Source organism: Panthera uncia (assembly GCF_023721935.1).
Source record: "Panthera uncia isolate 11264 chromosome A3 unlocalized genomic scaffold, Puncia_PCG_1.0 HiC_scaffold_11, whole genome shotgun sequence".
NCBI classification, from domain to species: domain Eukaryota; kingdom Metazoa; phylum Chordata; class Mammalia; order Carnivora; family Felidae; genus Panthera; species Panthera uncia.
The window spans coordinates 66,380,217-66,400,490 of NW_026057578.1; the positions used below are offsets into that span (position 1 = coordinate 66,380,217).

A 20,274-nucleotide genomic window follows, 5' to 3' on the forward strand; every position below is an offset into this window, starting at 1 on the left:
GTCTTCTCTTGCCTGTCTTCTCTTGCCTGTCTTCTCTTGCCTGTCTTGTCTTCTCTTGTCTTCTCTTTCACAGGATACCATTTTACTTAACTTACTTTCAATGGTAATGTTCCCTGCAATCAAAATGTTCACTTCTAAAAACTTGTGCTAATTTATGGTCCAGGTTTGGCTGACCCTTCATCTAACACAAGGGGTATGTAAATCCAGATGGGCTCCAACTATGTTTCTGAACACAAGATAGTATTTTCTGTACATATATTTCCTGCAAATAGATGTTGTTATGATTACATATCATAGAGGCTAATTTAGAAGAATTACTGTATTTGAAGTAACCTTTGTCTTTATGGACTTTTCTTAATCAATGGATACCATCATATGGGGAGAGGGGTAGAATTTTTTGATGTCAACAATGGATCTTTACACAAAAACCAAGTGATGCCCAGAACCTCTGCCCTGGGATTTACATGAGGTGGTAGCACTCAGCCACTAACAACGAGAAGCTGACACTTATGAAGTATAACTCTTAGCCTCTTAAGAGAGACAATGATCATTTTAAAGCCTGATGATGATGACGACAAGGACAGTCTGGGCACCGTATTGACTAATGAATAACTGGATCATGGTTTTCTCGAATTTTTACACATAGGTAGCTTTAGTAGAGGCTCAGGAGCTCCAGAAGCAGAAATTGCCCTCAGCCTGAAGAGTGAAGGTGCTGGGGGTGACCTGGCGTATTAAAGCTCCCTGGGGTAGGCAAGAGAGATAGAAACCGGTTGAGGAAGAGAGGAAATGCACATGGAGTGAGCCTTTTCTATGGCTGGGATGTGTGGGAGCTGATAGACCTGTAGCCTCATTTAATTTTTCCCCAAATCTGAGGCCATTCTGCTAGTTGGCCACGGCTAGGTGTTTTCATTCAGACCCTCTGGTTGCAGGGTAGGGGTGGGAAAGGGCTCAGAGGCCTCAACATGGTGGACATTTAATCACTCATTTTCCTCTGAGTCACTAGCCAAGTATTTGATAATCCTTCATTACTGGGTTTGAAAAAAATGTGTGTGTGTAATATTTATATGTATGTTGTATATGTACAATAAAGGTATTTTTAGAACAGGGCCTCAGGATTTTGAAAAATGCCAGTGCATAGAAAATGTTATCAGTCCTCCGTGCCATTTTGCCATGCTTCCTTTTCTGAATATTCATAGGGGGAGAAAGTGGCCCTGCATCCAGAGGTAGCACCCAAATTAAGAAAAACTGGAGTGTTAAGCTGTGTTGAGTATGAATTTTCTGATTCTATTATCTATGGGTAAGGACCATCTGAGGTCAAGAAAAGATTTTGTTCTCACAAAAATGAATTTATCCTTTAGAGATATGTCTGAGAAGTATTGACTCTCAAGAAAGCTCTCTTTGGGAGAGTATGCTCTTCTGTCTTGTGTTCTGGACAAAAATAATGCCTTGCCAAAGGAGAAAACAGTGGAAATATCAGCACACTCCCACTTAATGATACATTTTTATAAAATATTCTGTTAATAGATTTGCCACATGATAACATTAAGTGACTTTGAATCACTAGATTTAAAAATGACACCTGTGTTAAGGCAAGTTTTAAAGAAGCACAGATATCCAGGGACAACTGATGACCTTTATCACTAGGCTCCTTCCATATGTAGGACGGCAGTCCATTCACTGTTGTTTGTGCTCTAACCCGCCAGGCTGATGTTACTAAGGTACTTGCTATTTTCCCCTTTTCCTTCTATCTCCCGTATTCTTTTTTTTTTTTTTTTTAATCTTCATATCCTTGATGATTCTGTTTCTTCTGTTTGCTCTTTGCCTGGCTACATCCCACTTATCGTTAAAGCCTATCTTAGACACAACTTCCTTTCTCAGCCACCTTTCCCTCATTAAACTGTTCCTTCAACCCTCACATCACACGCCAGTCAGAATAAATTAATCCTTCTTCAGTCTTAGAATAGTTGCTTTTATTTTGCACACTTTTAGTTCTGTTTATATTTTAATTCATTTATTTTGCTTTCTCCTTCACTCATATTTCCCACACCCCATCAACTGATTCCAATACATGTGTACATAAATTCTGAATATCATCAGTGTATTAAAAGCAAGGCTTAGGTAGGACTCACTAAAAATTTTTGTTGTAATAACATATGCTCTGAATACATGCCTTTGATTTTATTTTTTCCTTCACACTTGCAATTCCTCCACTAGTCTCTTTGAAACCTTTCTGTTGTTCTTTGTAATTAATTTACATCAAATGCTGTGCTTAGCTTTAATCTTCAATATTTCCTCATCTCTGTTTCTTCCCCCTTTCCTTTTTTGTATTGCTGAGTAGTCACTGAATCATGTTGCTGCTTTGAAAATGACTAAAATTCTTTCTTGGCTGGAACATACCTTTTGTACATAATGAAATATTTTGAAGACAAACAGACACACACATTACTATATTTTTTAAAAGTGCGACAATTTGTGAAATGGAAGGATAAAATGCTTTCTTTACAGATGTAATGGCAATTACCAGTTTCCCAAATGCCATTCTGTTAACCTAACTTTCATGGGTCCCACAAACTCTTGGGCAGACTCTAGCACTCTATTTCTTGGCCATTTTGGGGAGTGGGTAAACTGTCACACTGGCTCCTAATACAGGAGATTCCAAAGTAGTCCATCAATGGCACAGAGTGCATTTAAAAACATTCCCAAAAGTCAGAGGGAGTAACTCAGGCTCATTAAAAAAAACCTGATTGTTCCAAGAAAATGAGAAGTCATCTTATGCCCAGCATGGGGTTGAATAGGAGCTGCTTGGCATGGTTATGAGAGAATATCTTTTGAATTCAGCCTCCTTCTTGATCTTTTTCTCTGGGCAACAAAAGCCTTGCCAGGCAATAACTAGCTTTATTGATGCATGAGTTCTTCTGTCCTTCAGAACAGATGTTGCATCACAGGAGACCATCACTCACAGAGCAATTTTAAATACTTGAATCGCACCACAGAATCATAAATTATTAACATGACTCCATGTTGTGATTCTGAAATGCAAAGATGGAAATGAGAGAAAAATACTGAACCAGACAGAAATTTAAATGGTGAAATGCCAAAGTTACCTAAACACAAAAGGAGCATCCTGTTAAGAAAAAGATGATTAAATGAAAAACCAAATATTACTCCACTGGAGTTTTTTTCTTTACTTACAAAATCATACTTTCAAAACTCAGCCCCATGAAAGAATTTCTTTCGACTGTGTGGATGTTTATATTATCTTGAATGTCTCTAGAAGAAAGAACAGGTACATTAGGTATTTATGCCAGCTCCACTCAAGTAACCTTCCAGCATTTAATTTCCTTGGCATGATGTGGTCTTTAGTTGAGGCAATGTTTGAACAGTTACTGTTTGGAAAGATGATGAGTTCAAAGTTAGGGAAATAAATGACCTCTAATTTATCTTCAGTATATCCGTTCTTAAAAGTGAAATTGCAGACATGCAGTCTCTTGTCTCTGAACATTTCCTTAGCTAATTTCACTGTGTTAAAGTTCTAGGAGTCTCCTTTATTATCCTTGACTGCTCAGTATGCCAAAGCTACCTTTCACCTCCAAACCAAACTTCTCCATTCCCTATAGTTGGGACTTCATCTTCCTCCTGTCTCAATCCCCCTCTCACAGCCAGTTGACCTCCTTTTCTACCTGGGTCACAGGAAAAATTGTAGCATTGATTTTTCCCTTCCTGAATGAAGGGGTGGGGAAAGTCTTATTTTTTGGTTTGTGTCCCTCATCTTCTCATCAAGCTTGACTGTTGGGTCAGATTTAACAAATAAACTGTATACAGAAGTGGTAAACTGCTTAGAACAATTGAGAAATGTTAAGATTTTCTTTTTCTCTCCCTTTTCCCCTTTGTCCTTAGCTCCTTATACCACTTCCCTACCATTTCCAGATTCTTACAATTTCACTATTGGAAATAAACTTGGCACTACACACTTTTTTCCCCCTCTTCTTTAAAAATTCAGATGTCTTGGGGCACCTGGGTGGCTCAGTCGGTTGAGTGTTTGACTTCGGCTCAGGGCGTGATCTCACAGTCCGTGAGTTCGAGCCCCACGTCAGGCTCTGTGCTGACAGCTCAGAGCCTGGAGCCTGTTTCAGATTTTGGGCCTCACACTCTCTGACCCTCCCCCTTTCATGCTCTGTCTCTCTCTGTCTCAAAAATAAATAAAGGTTAAAAAAAATTAAAAAAAATTCAGATATCTTGGGAAAAGGCAAATAGCTTATCTTGCTGACAGTGTGAATTTGTTTGTCAAGTGGGTTCTTTATGCCTAGTATAGTAGACTTCTGGAAGGAAGAGATGAGGGTGGGAGAAGACTGGGGTGCTGGGGTAGTTGTAGTGGGAAGGGCATGTAAATCAACAAATAGTGAAGAAAGAAGAGACTACTTGATTTGCTACAAACTGGTTGTGTTGATAACAGTCTTATTGAGGAGCCTGCTGTCTCCACACTGAGCTTAGCTGGCTTTCAGGTAAAACCAAGGTTGCTTGCTCTTGGCCTTACTACCTCTGCTTACCCAGAGTGACATATTTGGAGGATGTAGGCTAAACAATACATATTACAGGCCCAGTGGCTGTTGGGCAAGCATCTATTGATTAGGTAAATACTCAAGGAAAAACTTACAGTAGAACCTTTTGGAGAGATTGAATCTTGTGAACAGCTGGCAAGTGCTTAATACCTGTGTTGGATATTAACCTAGAGAGAGACAAAATAAGAGTGAGAAAAAAGTGAACATGGCTATCTTAACAATTGCTAAGGTATGAGCTTTCCAAATTCAAAATAACGATTTTGAGCTATCAGAAAAACCTACCAGAAAATCCCATAATATTCTTGACTCATGCTTACCTTTTCTATGTTAAGGCTGTGACCAAGGTCTAGCAAGGTATCGATTCCTTGGAGAAAATAAACTTATACTTAAGGCAGAAAGGGGCTGGTATGCCACATGCACAATGCTCTTTTTTTTTTTTTTTTTTTTTTTAAGATAACATGATCAAAAAGCAACTTGTAACTAGATAACAAAATGTTCCTAAATCATCCTTTGTTTCCCACCTTCACATATTCTTTGGAGAGCTGACCCCAGTACAAATAATTCTGTTGAGATTAGAACATGAGGTTCTGTGCCCTTTGATGGAGTATGCATGTAACCTAAACTGCGTCAATCAGACTGTCTCCTGGGAAGTGTTTGGAAGTTGATGAGAGCTGAGTCCGCTGGTGCCATCACCCTTAAGAGATAAACCATAAATTTCTGTAGCTGAAATATCCAGAACTATAATGGATCCTTCCCAAGGCCTGCTTGTGTTAGCCTGGGTTCCCCAGGAAGCAAGGCTTGAGAATCCTGGGCTATAGATAGTATATTTGATAATGAGCTCAAAGAGTTTGTGGCAGCAGTAATGAAACAGGGAAGAAAGATAATCAATACAAAGATAAGTTGTTGAGTTGGCCACCGCTACTGGTTACTGGTCCTTTATGCCAAGGACTTGATTTAGGAGATTTTCAAAATGGATCTGAGAGCTGTTGCTCTGAACTGGGGAGAAAGGTAAGCATTTATTTATGGACTATTATTTCCTTTTGGTCAGATGTGTCTCCATGGTGTTAACTCCCCACCTCTGACTTGCATGCCCTAGTGTCTAGTGGGTTCCTGCCAGGACAGAAGACCTAGGACAGGAAATGAGAGGTATACAAGGCTAAGCTAGGTGCAGTCCATTTGCACCTTCATTAAGCTGGTTGAATGTGAGTGGAATGGCTGCCACAGCAGTGGTAAACGTTTTGAAGCGACACATGAGAGTTGTTTGACACCTTCTTGTTCAGCATTTCCTTCTTTCTTGTGAGTTACTCTGAATCCTTCTAATACCTCCTCACTACCAAAGCTCGGTGCAGTCCATTTGCACCTTCATTAAGCTGGTTGAATGTGAGTGGAATGGCTGCCACAGCAGTGGTAAACGTTTTGAAGTGACACATGAGAGTTGTTTGACACCTTCTTGTTCAGCTTTCCTTCTTTCTTGTGAGTTACTCTGAATCCTTCTAATACCTCCTCACTACCATTTTTCTTTTCTATGTTTGGCTGACCAACCAGAGTTGGTCTTGGTCATTTGCAATGTAAAGAATCTTCACTGGTACAGTCATCGTGAAGGATCATGTGTCCTTTTGGGTTTATGATGCTAGAGTAGACTTTGGTATCTTGTTCTTTGCTTCTAAACTCGGAGAGTCAGTGAATTCTGCTATGGGTTCTCTAATGGTTCTCAGATGTTTTGTTCCCTCTTCATTCTTATTGATTCATGGAGGCTCCATCTTGGTCAGTTCTGATGATTACTTCAACAGCCCTTGATTGGTACTCCTTTGTTTTGATCAGTTTCTGTTCCTATGATTTTGCCTCTTCCAAAATGTTATATGAGTGCAATTACATATTACGCAACTTTTTGAATCTGGCTTCTTTCATCCAGTATAATGCATTTGATATTCTTCCATCATGTTGTATTTATCAATAGTTCATTGTTTTTTATTGCTGAGTAGTATTCCATTGTAAGGGTGTATCACAGTTTATCCATTTATAAGTTGAAGGACATACAGATTGTTTCCAGTTTTTGTGATAATTAAAAAGCTGCTTTAAACATTGGTGGTGGTGGTGGTGTTTGTGTGTAGGCATGTACGTATTTCATGTGAAAGAGAGCGAGAGAAAGAACATTTTTCTTTATCTTGGATAAATACCTAGGAGTAGAATTGCTGAGTTGCATGGTAAGTATATGTTTAACTTTATTAGAATCTGCTGAACTGTTTTCCAAAGTGACTACCATTATGTGTTGCCATCAGCAGTGTATGAGAGTTCTAGTTGTCCCACATCCTTTGGTTATGTTAAAAAAATTCTTAGAATATAAAAGTAATAAATGTTGAGTGTGGGAATTATGGAAAATATGGTAACATTTAAAGAAAGTAAAAATCACCTCTAGTTTGACCACCTGGAGAGAGTTTCTGCCAACATTGAGAGCTTGATGTTTCTACAAAAACAAATGGCTTTCATAGTTGCTTTCCACAATCTGAGAGTCTACTCATTATAACAGAAACATTGCCAGAAGTAAGTATCTACTAGCTTGACACAGCCCTATTCCACATTTTAATTTAATCATATCCAGCCATCTACCATTTTTAGATCTCTTCTCATGTATCTATGACGTATGCCCTTAATGAGATATCAAAGTAAGGACCATATTTAATATCCTCTGACAATCTATACAACTATGTGCAGATTTGGAATGTAGTATGTGCTCATAAAATATTGAGTTAATTGGTTGATGTTTCTAAAACATTTCTTGAATCTGTCACTGGGAATGTATAAAAATCCTTACTCACTTAACTTGTCTGCCATCATTGCTACCTGGAGTAATTAATCTGAAACCGAGGCAGGGAAGACTGCAGGCCAAGAATTGGTAGAACCTATGGGCCAACTCTGTCATGAACTAGACACAACCCATTTCATCTCTTGAGACTGGAAAGGATGTGGAGTGTGTGAATATCAAGGTAGACATTCTATCAGACACCTCTATACTCTGCTTCATTCTCTCGGTCCATCTTTTACTCTAGCTGTTACCATAGCAACTAACTACACACAGACTTAACTTGACAGATATTGGTTGCAGCTATACTGATTGTCTCATTTTCTGCCCTGGGCTTCTTTGCCACCTCTGAGTGGGACACCTAAAGGGATCTGTTCTACCATTCAGAGACGTGTGCAAATTGGGAAGTGCAAGGGAGTTGGTACCCCATAGGGCAACTTTTGACTAGTGTTGAACTCCTGTCTTCCATTATGTGGGTAAAGAATTCTGAATATATTCTAAATGACACTTAGGAGGGACTCTAACATGAATGAATCCCAATTTTCTGGTGGTGATGAGCTGATAATACATTCCTAAGTTGGCTTTCCTTCTTTATTTTCTTCTCCTTAGTCATCCAATCTCTTTCCTTGGGTTTAGGTATAAAAATAAATTACTTGCATATAAGTTCTTCCTCAGATGTGTTTTAGAGAACCTAGGCTAAGACAAATACCAGCTTACACTGAATCTCACATTTACATAGATTCCCTGATGGTTGCTATTTCCTTTTACTCCAAATCTGTCTCTCCTTGCACCCTAGCCCTGTTTCTCTTCCTTCTTCTACTGTAAAGTTTCTAGAAAGAGTTGTCTGCATCTGTTGTCTTTATTTTCTTGTATGCCGTTCCTTTTCCACCTGCTCCAAGATTTTTCATGATGCATCTCTCCACCAAAATTACTTTGTCATTCATCAAACGCACCAATCCATAACTAATAAATCTAATGAGCAATTTAAATTCTCATTTTTAAAAACCTTTTTCAGGAGAATTCAGTACTCTTTGCCAATATTCCTTTCCTGTTAGCCTTTGTCATTTTGCACTCATCTGTTGTTCTTCCTGTTAATTCATTTTATTTTAGTTTTGACATCCCCTCCTCCAGCTTTATTCTGAGACTTTTCCTTTTTTCTCTATCATCTTGCTGGGAATATCTCATTTACCATGGCTTTAAGTACTATCAATATGGTGACAACTCAGATTCATACTTGACTTCTGATTGCTATAGTCTGTCTCTAATTAAAGTTTACTTTATGTATTCTTCAGAATGTCTCATTGGCATAGAAAACTAATTTTTTTCCCTCATCACCTCCACCAAACTGTTCTCAATACTTCCTTACGTTAAACTTGGCTTCTTCTCTGCCCAACATCAATACATCTCAAAGTCCTCTTAGATTTCATTTCCAAGAGATTTCTTGATTCCATACAATTACTTCCAACACTACTGATACCATTCTAGAACAAGCCACCATTTTCTTTCCTCTAGGTCTCTGCCATAGATCTCCCATATATGTAATCTTGTCTTTTTTGAACCCATTCTCCATACAGCATCCAGAGAATTCTTTTAAAAAATGTAAATTAGATGGCTATCATCCTCTGCTTTTCTTTCGTTCTTTTCCATTATAGACTTTATACTTCTTACTGCCTACTCTTGGACCTTATCTCGTGCCATCTTTCCAATACACTTCAGCACCAGTAGCTTTCACCCAGTTCCTTGGATACACTAAATTATTCCCTGTTCCCAGGCATTTGCCCATGCTCTATATGGAAGGCTGACCACCTGCTCCTTCCTTGGCCCACCTCAACTTATCCCTCAGGGCTCAGTTACAAATGTCATTTTCTTGGTGAAGAGCTCTCTGATTGCTGATTTAAATTAAGGCCCCTGATTTATTCCTGGTATAATCATGTCTTGTATAGAACTTTTTCTTTTTCACACCCTTCAAAATTCTAAACTATATATTTGATTTATTCAATATCCATCTCTTCAACCAGATTGTGAATGACCTGAGCACAGAAATCATGTTTTTCCTGAAAAACAAAAACAGTGTTGGCACAGTGGTTGGCACATATAATGTGCTTGATGTTTATCAGGCCAGGCAATGTGCTATGTGCTGTCAAAAGATGAGCACTAAAAGGAATCATTCACTACCTGTGTTCATTACACCTAATGGATTTGACATTATATTGATAGCAACCTCACTCTGTCTCTTAATGAATTAGTATTACTTGTACAAAATTGAAGGAGGGAAGAATTTATGCTTGTAAAAGAGAATGGTACATTATTTGCTATCAATAGCATGAGCTTCTGAAGCCACAATACTTCAGGGATATCTGTAAATGTCTATAGATGCATGTGGAAATCTTTGGCTCTTATAGAAAACACACAGCAAAATGGCTAAAATTATTCCAGTAGTGCTAATTTTAAGACACTTAAGAAGATCTAGTGACCATCTAGTGAGATGGATTATTGGTGATAACTCTATAGCTAAGACTCTCCATAACCCCAAGATAACTCAGGAAATGGAGTTCGGATGAACACTTAGTTTTCAATTCATTTTTCTCCTTTGATCAATAAATTCATGTCTGATGGAGGCTGGAAGTGGGTAATCACCTACAAGCTCTGTCTCAATGGGTTTGCTTTGGTCAGATGACTGCTTGCTGCAAAATTATTTTGATTCACTCAACTGTGGTTTATCTTCAAAAACAGGTAAAGGCCTGAGGGTAAAATGTCAGCAAATTTAAGTCCTGCAAAAAGATCTTCTAAAGAAAAGCTTACAGTTCTCCTTTCTCAACAGCCAGTTTCACATTCTGAGCTGGTGTTAACACCTTTCATGCCTGACTGTCCCTCATCTTGAGGTAATGAAAATGAGCACTGCTTTCATTGGGGTGAACTTAATGAGGTCCTTCTATTGCTGGAAACCATTCCCACTATGTGCTGCCATGTAAGAATATACTTGCCTTTTAGTACACGTACTGCCAAAGCAAGTGTTATACTTGCCTTTTATGAACAGGTGACCCCACAGCTCTGAGGCTCATTGGTGAAAACATCAATTATGCTTTTATTAATCTCCAGGAGTGCTGGTGAGTTTTTAACTCTTAAATTGTGTGTTTTCTTAGTTTTATTGCATTGGAAAATATGCCTTCCTTCCATACAACCTCCATTCCATTCCATCCAAGAGTGGACACCAAAGACCATCTCTTGGTTCCAGAAAGCTTGCAGCTGAATTGAGCAGTTCAGGTTAGTACAGATGAAATACTCAGACAGGTCTAGTGCTAAACTGTGTATTATTTATTGAGTGTATTAAGAGTTCGGAGAAGGGGAGAGCAATTTGGGTTGGAACAGTCATGGAGGACTTCTTATAGGAAAGAAAAAAAACCCAGATTTCTGAGTATAGAGCTTATTGGCCTGAATAAGAGAAGTGAACGCATGTGGATAGACCACAGGAAGGTGGGACGGAACAGAGGAAGATGGAACTGAAAGGGAAGGAGGAGGAAGCATCTCAAGAACCTTTACAACTAGGTAGGGAAGTGTAGACTTGATGGGTAAGTGATTGGAAGTCACTTTTGGATGCTGAAAGAGGATATAAGACTTAAGGACTCTCTAAGCAGAGGTGGCCCATGTTTCCACAATCCCATAACACTGGAACTTAATAGTGGTGGCCAGGACAAACCAGTTGCTGGTTGAGACCCAACTGCATAACCCAACGAATGGAGAAAAGTCAGGAAGGAAAGATCCGCTTCATCACACATGCTAACAAAGAATGTAATTCTTCATCTCTATTCCACCCCAAATCCACCATGGAAGGGAATGGTCAATTCTGAGACTGTGTGAATCAGCTCTTGTAATTGTGAACTGAGGCCAAAACAGAGTTCATGCCAGAGACTGGATGGCTCATTGAAATACTTCAGGCAAATTTGATTTTGATTTAGGAATGGTATGTTGTTGATTGTATGTCCAGGTTAGGGGTCTATAATTTTTGCCAAAGCACATTTCCTAGAAGCTAATGCTGAACTCCTTTTCCTACCTCCTAATTGGTTTCCAGTGATAAGGAATTTGTTCACACCTAATTTGAGTCTTTTTTTTTTTTTTTTTTTTTTTTTTTTGCTTTTTACATTTTTAATTCTTTAGTCTCCTAGATAAAATGAACTTTTTCCTTCTGACCACTCTGGGAGAAGATACTTACCCAATGATGGATAAGAAGGAGAACAGACTGCACTTAATTTAATACATGAAAAGACTTGTTACCTTGGGCTCACTGATACTGAGATTTCTATTAACTGCAGATCCTTAGCGATTGGGAATTTGCGTCTTTACATACACCACTATAAAAGAAGCTAACATGTACTTTCTGAATCACTAAATAAAGATTGGTTAGGTGTAGAATCCCACAATCTTGGAGTTAGATGGCAGTGTGTAAGAAGCTCTGGTATAATGAAAAGGGCCTTGTACTTAAGATTAAAGACCCTGGATTTGAGTGCCTATCCTCTTACTAGTTGGATGATACTGAGTACTTCACTTGCCTTTTCAGAGCCTCAGTTTCTTTCTGTACAATGACTTTGTGTAAGGAACTACATGAGACAGTGGAGAGCCTGGTTTCCTGCCTCCCCAGCCTCATAACTTCAAAACTGGGACCATTTAACTCCTATTTAGCTTAAACTCACCTCAGCCCCCATAGAAAACAGACTCCTTAGCAATCAGGAGTGGGTAAGAGCATAGTGGTTGGGGAGAGTTTAATGAACCCAAGGGAAGCATTTTAAAGAGCTCAGCCCTGTTAAAGTGGCTGCATATTCTGTTTTGACCTAATACCCTAGCTTACTAATCAGGCTCTGGTCCTATTCTTAGGGCACAGAGCAAAGCTTTGAAACTAGTCAACTCTGAGGCTAGAGGATCTGGGTTCAAGTTCTGCCTGTACCACTTCTTAAGATGTGTGGCCTTAAGAGAGTTAGATGGGGGCGCCTGGGTGGCTCAGTCGGTTGAGCGTCCGACTTCGGCTCAGGTCATGATCTCACAGCTTGTGGGTTCGAGCCCCGTGTCGGGCTCTGTGCTGACTGCTCAGAGCCTGGAGCCTGTTTCAGATTCTGTGTCTCCCTCTCTCTCTGACCCTCCCCCGTTCATGCTCTGTCTCTGTCTCAAAAATAAATAAACGTTAAAAAAAAATTAAAAAAAAAAAGAGAGTTAGATGAAGTGTCTAGGTCTCAGATCCTTCATCTTGTACCCAAGAAAATAAAATGTACCTTACAGGAAACCTTAACACCATCCATGTTCAGGCACTCTTATTGGTCCTACTGCAACCTTGTATTTCAGTTGCCCCGAGACCCTACATGATTTCCAGGTTCTCCTAGGACGGGGACCATGTTTTGCCTTTTTCCAGTTCTCTTGGGTACTAAGATGCCATTTCCACATCCAGGTCAATGTTGTCCCAGTGGGGCTGCCATGGTGCCAGAGTGGGCTGGTCTATTAGTTGCTGCCCAAGGCTCCTTACTCTGTTGCAATACTTGGAAGCCATAGCTATATTTCCCAGATTCTTGCCACTTCCTCTCTCTGATTTCCTTTAGCAATTGCTGATAAACCTGCCTGAATCAACCTTCTTGCCTGTCTGATTCTGTGTAGTTTCTGGGTCCTGATTATCACCTAGAGGTTTGTTGGTCATCTTGTGGAAAATTACTGTGAAGAGTGACAAAATTGAAGACTTAGACATTTATAACAAAAATATAAGTGATCCAAATTGGTTGATACTTTCTGTGATAACAAATAATCTCAGAAATAGTGCTACAGAGCAGACATTTTTAAATTAGGCACATTTGGTTTGTCTTCTTAAGGGAAGGGTGATGCAATGCATTTGTAAGAAATCTATGCTATGTAGAGACCACTTGGAAAAAATGGAAATAGTTAATTTATTGCTGAAAGTGATGCATGTCATCATTAGTGAAAACTCTAGTATTACACATTTTAAAAAGTAAGGAAATACAACTTTCTAACTGGTTAGAGTTTTTTCATTGTGTTTTGAACACATTCACTGGAAATACAAAAATGCAGTATCTTCCAAGTAGTTTGTAAGAACATTGGATTGAAATTAGGGAAGAAAACTTACTAGCTGAATTTCATCAACACATTTACATAAAAGTATAGGATAGAACCACTGAGTATGATGACTCAGGGAGTGTAGCTATAGGCTTGTCTTCTGTTGGATTTACTTATTGTGATGATATTTTGTCTTCAGCTTTGACAGCCATTGAAATATGGGATGATAGGACCTGTGGGTTGCTTTTCCAGTGTTAAACTAAGGATTAAAAAATAATGAGGCACATCCTATGACATTGTTTTCTCTAAAATATTTTTATTATAATTAATGAGAGAAAAATAGGCTTTTTGTGCCACATAAAATGTTATCTAGTGAGACAAGATGTAAATGTAAAAGCATATTATTTATTCAGCATTGTTTCATGCTTTAAAATATTTTTGTGTATATTTTGTAATGTATAAAATAATACTGTAATTGTATGTATATCCATTTTATAAAGTTATTTGGGAAGTATACTCATACATTTTTGTTTGTTTGCTGATGGGAGGAGGAATCAAGACCATACTGTCCAATACATAGGACATTTTGCTTGGAAGGAGAAGCCTGTAATTCTGAAGGGCTGCCAGGTGGAAATGGTAATAGATTTGTGCTGTCTTTCTCTAGAAAGTAGGTATAGGATTAATAATAATAATGGTTAACATTTATTGAACATTTCCTATGCACCAGGCATCACACCAAGCACTTAACATTGATTATTTTATTTATTCCTGTTCTGTACCTTAGGAGACAAGTATCATTACCATCCTCAGAGTGGTGGAGGAGGCTCAGCTGATAGAGGTCCAGTAACTTTCACAAAGCCACACATAAGGAGAGCAGAGCTAGAGGTTGAATCCACATCTTTCTGACTCTATATAGTTTGTGCTATTACCATTACCTGGCTTAGCATAATGATTGATTCTCATTCATTATGAAAGATGCCCACAGAGGAATGAATGGATTATATAGCTAAGCACTTGATTCTTTACCTCTGGAAATATGTTCAACTAAATGACTGGAAGGGTTTCTTCATGAGGAGTGTGATATTTTAACTTGTAATAAATATTTCATCTATGTTTCCCTTCCTGGTCCAGAACTTTTGGGTTGGTGAACATGTGGAGATGTGGGGAGAGTGGTGGGCATGGGAGCTCTGAACCTTTTACCCACATCTTTCCCTATTCATCTCTTCTATATGGCTGTTTCTGAGTTATATCCCTTTATAATAAGCTGGTAATCTAGTAAGAAAATGTTTTGCTGAGGTTCTATAAGCCACCCTAGCAAGTTAGCTGAACCCAAGGAGGGATCATTGAAACTGCCAATCTATAGCTGGTGGGTCAGAAGCACAAGTGTCAACCTGGACTTACAATTGACATCTGAAATGGGGACAATCCTGTAGGATTGAGCCCTTAATCTGTGGGATCTGATGCTATCTCCAGGTAGATGGTATCAGAATTGAATTGTAGGATACCTGGCTGGTGTCTGAGAATTTCTTGGATATGTTGTAGTGAGGGGGGGACCTACACATTAGAATTAGGTGTAGAATTGGAGGAGGGAGTTGAACTCTGTGACCTCTAAGATGCCTTTCAATTTAGAAACCTTGAGCATTTCTCTAGACAAACTATTTCCAGAAAATATAAATGATTCCTGTACAAAGGATAGGGTCTAATGGTCAAAGAAGTTTGGGAAATGCTGGATTAATAAGGGGTAAGCAGTGTCTTTCCTGAAGGATTCTCAGAGAGCCTTTACCATATTACTCATTATAAATGTCCAAGAGAAGGAAATAATGTGCTGGCTTTCCCCAAACACGTTCATCTTGGATGACTCCTTCATTGTAGAGTTATCTCCTGAGTTTGGTGTTTTCTCGTTGAACCTTGGAAACCCTGACAGAAGCTAAAATATTTATACTAATTCTTGGGAAATGCTGTTACTCTGTAGGACATGGTTGGCAAGCTGTCTGTTAGGCAGAGTATTCTATTAGCACCCTCCATTCCTCTCCCACGATATCAGAAAGTTGATAGTATAGAAAATCAGAACCACCTTGGTGAGAGGGTGCACTGTGTCAAGTGAACTTTGGCTCAATTTCTACTCTCATCTTCAGGCCTTTTAGGGTAGTCTTCTTTAGATTACCACTTTGAGAGGTAAGGTAAGATACCCTGAATAATGCCACTGCAAACCTATAGAATATGTTAGGTACATGATAAGATTCTTGCTTTCAGCCCAACAATTAACCTCTACATATATCATGTCTGGGTAGAAAAAAAAAACATGTTCTCTAATGGCAAACTGAATCAAGGGAACTAAACTGAAAGTAAATATTAGGAAAAAGGGCCTGAATGTAAAAAATTAACGTATGTGATGAGCTAATGTGCAGCCCTCACTGTTGATGTTATTTGTGCTTTGAATTTGGAGCATGCTGTAGGATACCTTTGTATCCTTAGCTAAGGCACATCTCAGTGTAATAGGATATTTAAATTGGTTTTGCCTGAGACACCGAGGGATGAACGATGCTATGTTCTAGTTACATAGTTCTTAACCTCTCCTGCAAATTAGGCAGGAAAACAGTTTAGAGATGCTGGGAGAGGGATTTCTGTGGACAATTGTGAATATGCCCTTCCCATCCCCCCACCATGAAGAAGTGTGGGCACTGCCTGCTGCTTCACTTAGGTTGAGAAACGGACCTGAAAAAGACCATGCGGCAGATTTCATAGCACTCTCCTCCTGCTTGGGGGATATAGTGACCAGTGTTTGACTTGGACCAAACTAGAGGCTAGCTAAAGTGGCAATAGACCAGACGATTGCTATTTGGGAAGTAACTGAAGTCCTAAGGGCTGGTTACACAGGTCACAATTCTGACCCAGTCTTCTATTTTACAAAGGAAGGACTGGAAAAGAACCTTGACTTACATTTGTGTAACACATATGATTGACAAAGCTTTTTGTATGATCTTGTTTGACCTTACAGTAAGTTTCTGAGATGAGCATGAATATGATTCTTGTCTTACAGATAAGGGAGGCAGTGCTCACAGATAGTAAAAAAAAAAAAAAAAAAAAAAAAAAAAAAAAAAAAATAAAATTTCTAGACTCAGACTAGAAAGAATCATAGTTAAAACTTAAACTTAGCAATTACCTTAACAAGTGTTAGGCAGCATTGTAAAGGCCTTACTGTATTGAAGTCCTTTAGTCCTGCCCACACTCCAGGAGAAAGATACTATTAAAAGCTCCATTTTATAGATAACTGACACCTGGAAGCCTCAGTTTCCTCGACTTGTCTGCTAGAAAGTGCAAAAAAAAACCGGCATCTGAACTCAGGAACTCTGGCCCCTGGGCCTTTCCTGTGATGTTCTTTACATTATAGCACATTGGCTACATAAGGATTTTTAAAACATAAAGATCTCTCTAGGTTAGTTTCACTGCCAACAGAGCATTGCCAAGTGGCAACCTTTTGGGACCTTCTGGGATGCCAATGTAAGAATAACTTTAATCATACTACCAATTTGTGATAAGCAGTTACTTTTAAAATACATAGGGGAGTCGCAAAAGAGTTAATATTTTAAACAGTTTGCACACCCTTCCTCACAACTCAATTCTAGCATTAATTATTTAGAAAGCTATTTCTTAGGTACACTTTGACTTAGTCTGAGTAGATGATCACAAGTTCCAAATGGCAAACATTAATACGGTGTTAGTGTTGTGCTCAGAACACGAGTACATCATTTTGGCTTCATCCATGCTCTATACCTTACCTGCTGTGGTGTGCCAGAAAGTGGGATAAATTGGTTTGGAGTCAGACATTCCTCGTTTCCATTCTATCGAGTACGCAATCTCTGAGTTTCAAAATCCTCATTTGTAAATTGGGGAAATATATGCCTTCTGTTTTTTGAAGATTGGAAGATGAGATGAGTTGTGTGACCAAAATACCTAGTCTGGGGTCTGCCGTGTAGTGGATGCTCAATCAGTTATCAGTTTCCCTGTTCCTGGTGGCCCGGGATCATTTCTTAATCCCATTTTGTGAGTTTGGGCAATTCAGTCATCCTCTATGAACCTTAAATTTGCCACCTGTGAAATGGAACCATCAGAAAATATCTCACAGGCTTTTCTAAGACTTCTTTAACCAATACCAGTGCAAGTGCTTTCTAAATTATGATTCCTGTTATCCACCCCCAAATCATTCAGCATGGCCTTGTATAGTTAGCAGATCTTATATTTGTTGCTGCATTAAACTTCAAAAGCAATCCCAAACTCTGTTTCATCTTCTGTTCTTTTCCTTTTTTACAACAACCTTCAGAAGGAGAGACAAACATTATTTTTCTCATTATCATACTTGAGGCCCAGAGGGCTACTTGCTTACAACTTCTCACAGGAGGACCAGGGCTGGAACCTGGGTCTGTGGCTCTCATTGGTGTCTTGCCAAGTGAATCTGCGTCCATGTGGCTCCTGTGGTTTGTTCCTTGCCTAGAGAGACCTTGCTGTGTGACTTTTGTTAGGGGGGCACCTGATTTATTCCCCCACAGTCCCCTAAACATCCTGCTCTCTTCCTAGCACTGCTATCTTTGAAACCCAAACTGGTGAGGGAGGAGTTTGTCGTCTCTTGACCTCAGCACTTTTTGCAGGGTGTTTACTATGGGTGAGCTCATGATTCAGCCACAGAAGAAAATTTTTGTAATGTCTACTGGAGATGAAAATATTCTTCCTTGGAACATTTGTCACTTGAGTGTTCATACTCTGTAATGCCCCAAGACAATCCTCTAAAAACAGCAGCTGCTTCCCTTCCACTACACAAACAGAAAGGTTCAAACTCAGGCCTGCTTTGTTATTATGGGCCAACTGTGTGCAAACACTATGTCCTGCGGGGGGCCCAGAGTTGAATTAAACAGCCCTTGCTCTGGATTTTCTGACAATAGAATCGGGTGATATCCTCTCCCCTCCCTTCATTGTTCCCCAGCCTGAGCCGCCTGATCTGGCTGGCTGTTGCATCCCCTGGGCTGCATTCCTTCTGCACACATACCTGGGGAAGACCACTTTCCAGATGGACATGTCCAGAGTTTGGGAGCAGTGGATCTATTCTACTAGAACACACACTTGTTCTTAGCTGACAGCCTAAGAACACATATTCTTAAAGAGAAAGGTGAGCTAAATGAGGGCAGCAAGGAAAAAATGGGTCCCTCAACAAGTGTGAGAGGGAGGCGAGAACCAGGTGCATGGGAGCTGCACAGCCAGCATCCTCCAAAAGGAAAAAATCCATAGCTAAGGGCTTTTTTTTTGTGCCCTGAGCTGGGGATACAGCTATGAAGATGACCTGGTTCCAACTTGGAGTAGCATAGAATCTGGTAGTAACTAGAGTTCGCTCGAGTGTCACCCTCCTCCCAGTCATTGTCCTGCCTGCCCCTGCAGCACACTGCCCACCTAAAAGGATTGGTCATCACTGTCTTGGGGAAGTGGAGGTGATGCTAGCACTGAGGAAGAAATCAGGACTGAGCTTCACGCAACTCATCTGAGAATTGTTTCTCTCTGAACCCTTGCTAGACTTGTCCTTACAGCTGACTTTTGGTGATGATAGATGGGCCTTATTTCAAAATTAATGAGGTGAGGACACACCTATCTCATGAGAAGGTGTATCCTATGAAAATATAATTCAGAGTCTCTTTAAGTGGGTGGAATATGGTTACCTAGGTGCTATTGGAATTGATTCTGTGGGACTGATCTCTCCCTCCCTGAACCTTCCATACCTGGGAATCTACCATTATCAGTTCTTGGGTTTCACATTGCCTTTTCTAGGCTCCTGTTTTAAAAATGGAAATATCCCTAGGAAGAACATCAAGACCCGAACATTGAGGTACACTGATAGATCAAATAATTGTCTTGCTGATGGATGAGACTTGGGCTTCTTGTAGGAAAAAACATAGTAAACAAATTAGAGGAATGAGGAGAGGAGGTGAGCGTATGAAAACATCACCATCCTGATGATCAGGCCCTTGTTAGAAGGAAGTTCTTGCCCTCCTTGAGTGGACATGCTCAGGCTGAAATCTCATCCTGAACCTCAGTGTTTCAGAACGCAAGTCTGATCATATTTTCCTAGCACTGACAACAGCAGGCAAAGTTGGCTCTGCTAGACAGATAACTGATAAAATAAGCAATTGTATAATTTCCATTGTGCCCAAACATTTTTGTAGTCATGACAACATCCTTAGATTCTTACAGCCCTGACAGCCAGGGAGATGGCTAATAATTCCTTTCCAATAATCACCAGCCTCTGTGTAAGAGGACTTTTGGGCCCCATTGCAGGATGGTTCTGTGTGAGAGGTGCTGAGGGAGAGGCACTAGAAGGAAGGGAGGCTTTGGGGATTATTCAAGGTAAGGGGCAAAAAAAAAAAATCACTGCAGTCACTTGGGTGACTGACCTAGAGGTAAATCATGTGCCAACGATCCTTTTTTGGAAACGTGTCTCCAATTCAACCCATTCCTCCAGGTGCCACCATTATTGTACCCCCAGGACTATAGCAGTTGTTCCTTAGTAGGTCTCCATTGTGTGTATCATCTGTACCCTGCTACTGGTCAATCTACAGTTCAAATCATTGTCATCTTGTCATGTTGCTGCTCAAAATTTCATATAGCTTATTCTTCACTACTTACTATATTAGGCCTGAGCTCCCCTGCCTTAATTCCTTTTTTCTAATCTTGCCAAACCCAATCTATCCTATCCTGTCTTTCCAAATTTTATTTATCCCTTAAGTTATAGCTAAGATCTTCCTACCTCCATCAAACTTCCTCTGACTACTCCGGCCCAAAGCATTGGGCTTTATGACCAGTACCACACAGCCCTACAGGTGTGTT

General features: G+C 39.6%; 1 protein-coding gene and 1 long non-coding RNA gene across 3 annotated transcripts in view; one reads left to right on the forward strand and one right to left on the reverse strand.

Annotated features, from left to right (window-relative positions):
• The window catches only part of LOC125936990 (uncharacterized), a 150,004-nt gene that overhangs the window by 127,411 nt on the left and 2,319 nt on the right, over positions 1 to 20,274 (forward strand). The gene's annotated exons all lie outside the window — the stretch shown is intronic.
• The window catches only part of FSHR (follicle stimulating hormone receptor), a 175,748-nt gene that overhangs the window by 26,972 nt on the left and 128,502 nt on the right, over positions 1 to 20,274 (reverse strand). For both annotated transcript variants that reach the window (XM_049651461.1, XM_049651460.1), the window contains 2 exons: positions 4,655 to 4,726; positions 3,193 to 3,270 (listed from right to left, as the gene is read on the reverse strand). In XM_049651461.1, the coding sequence (XP_049507418.1) occupies positions 3,193 to 3,270; positions 4,655 to 4,726 (150 nt within the window). The remainder of the gene's footprint in view (positions 1 to 3,192; positions 3,271 to 4,654; positions 4,727 to 20,274) is intronic.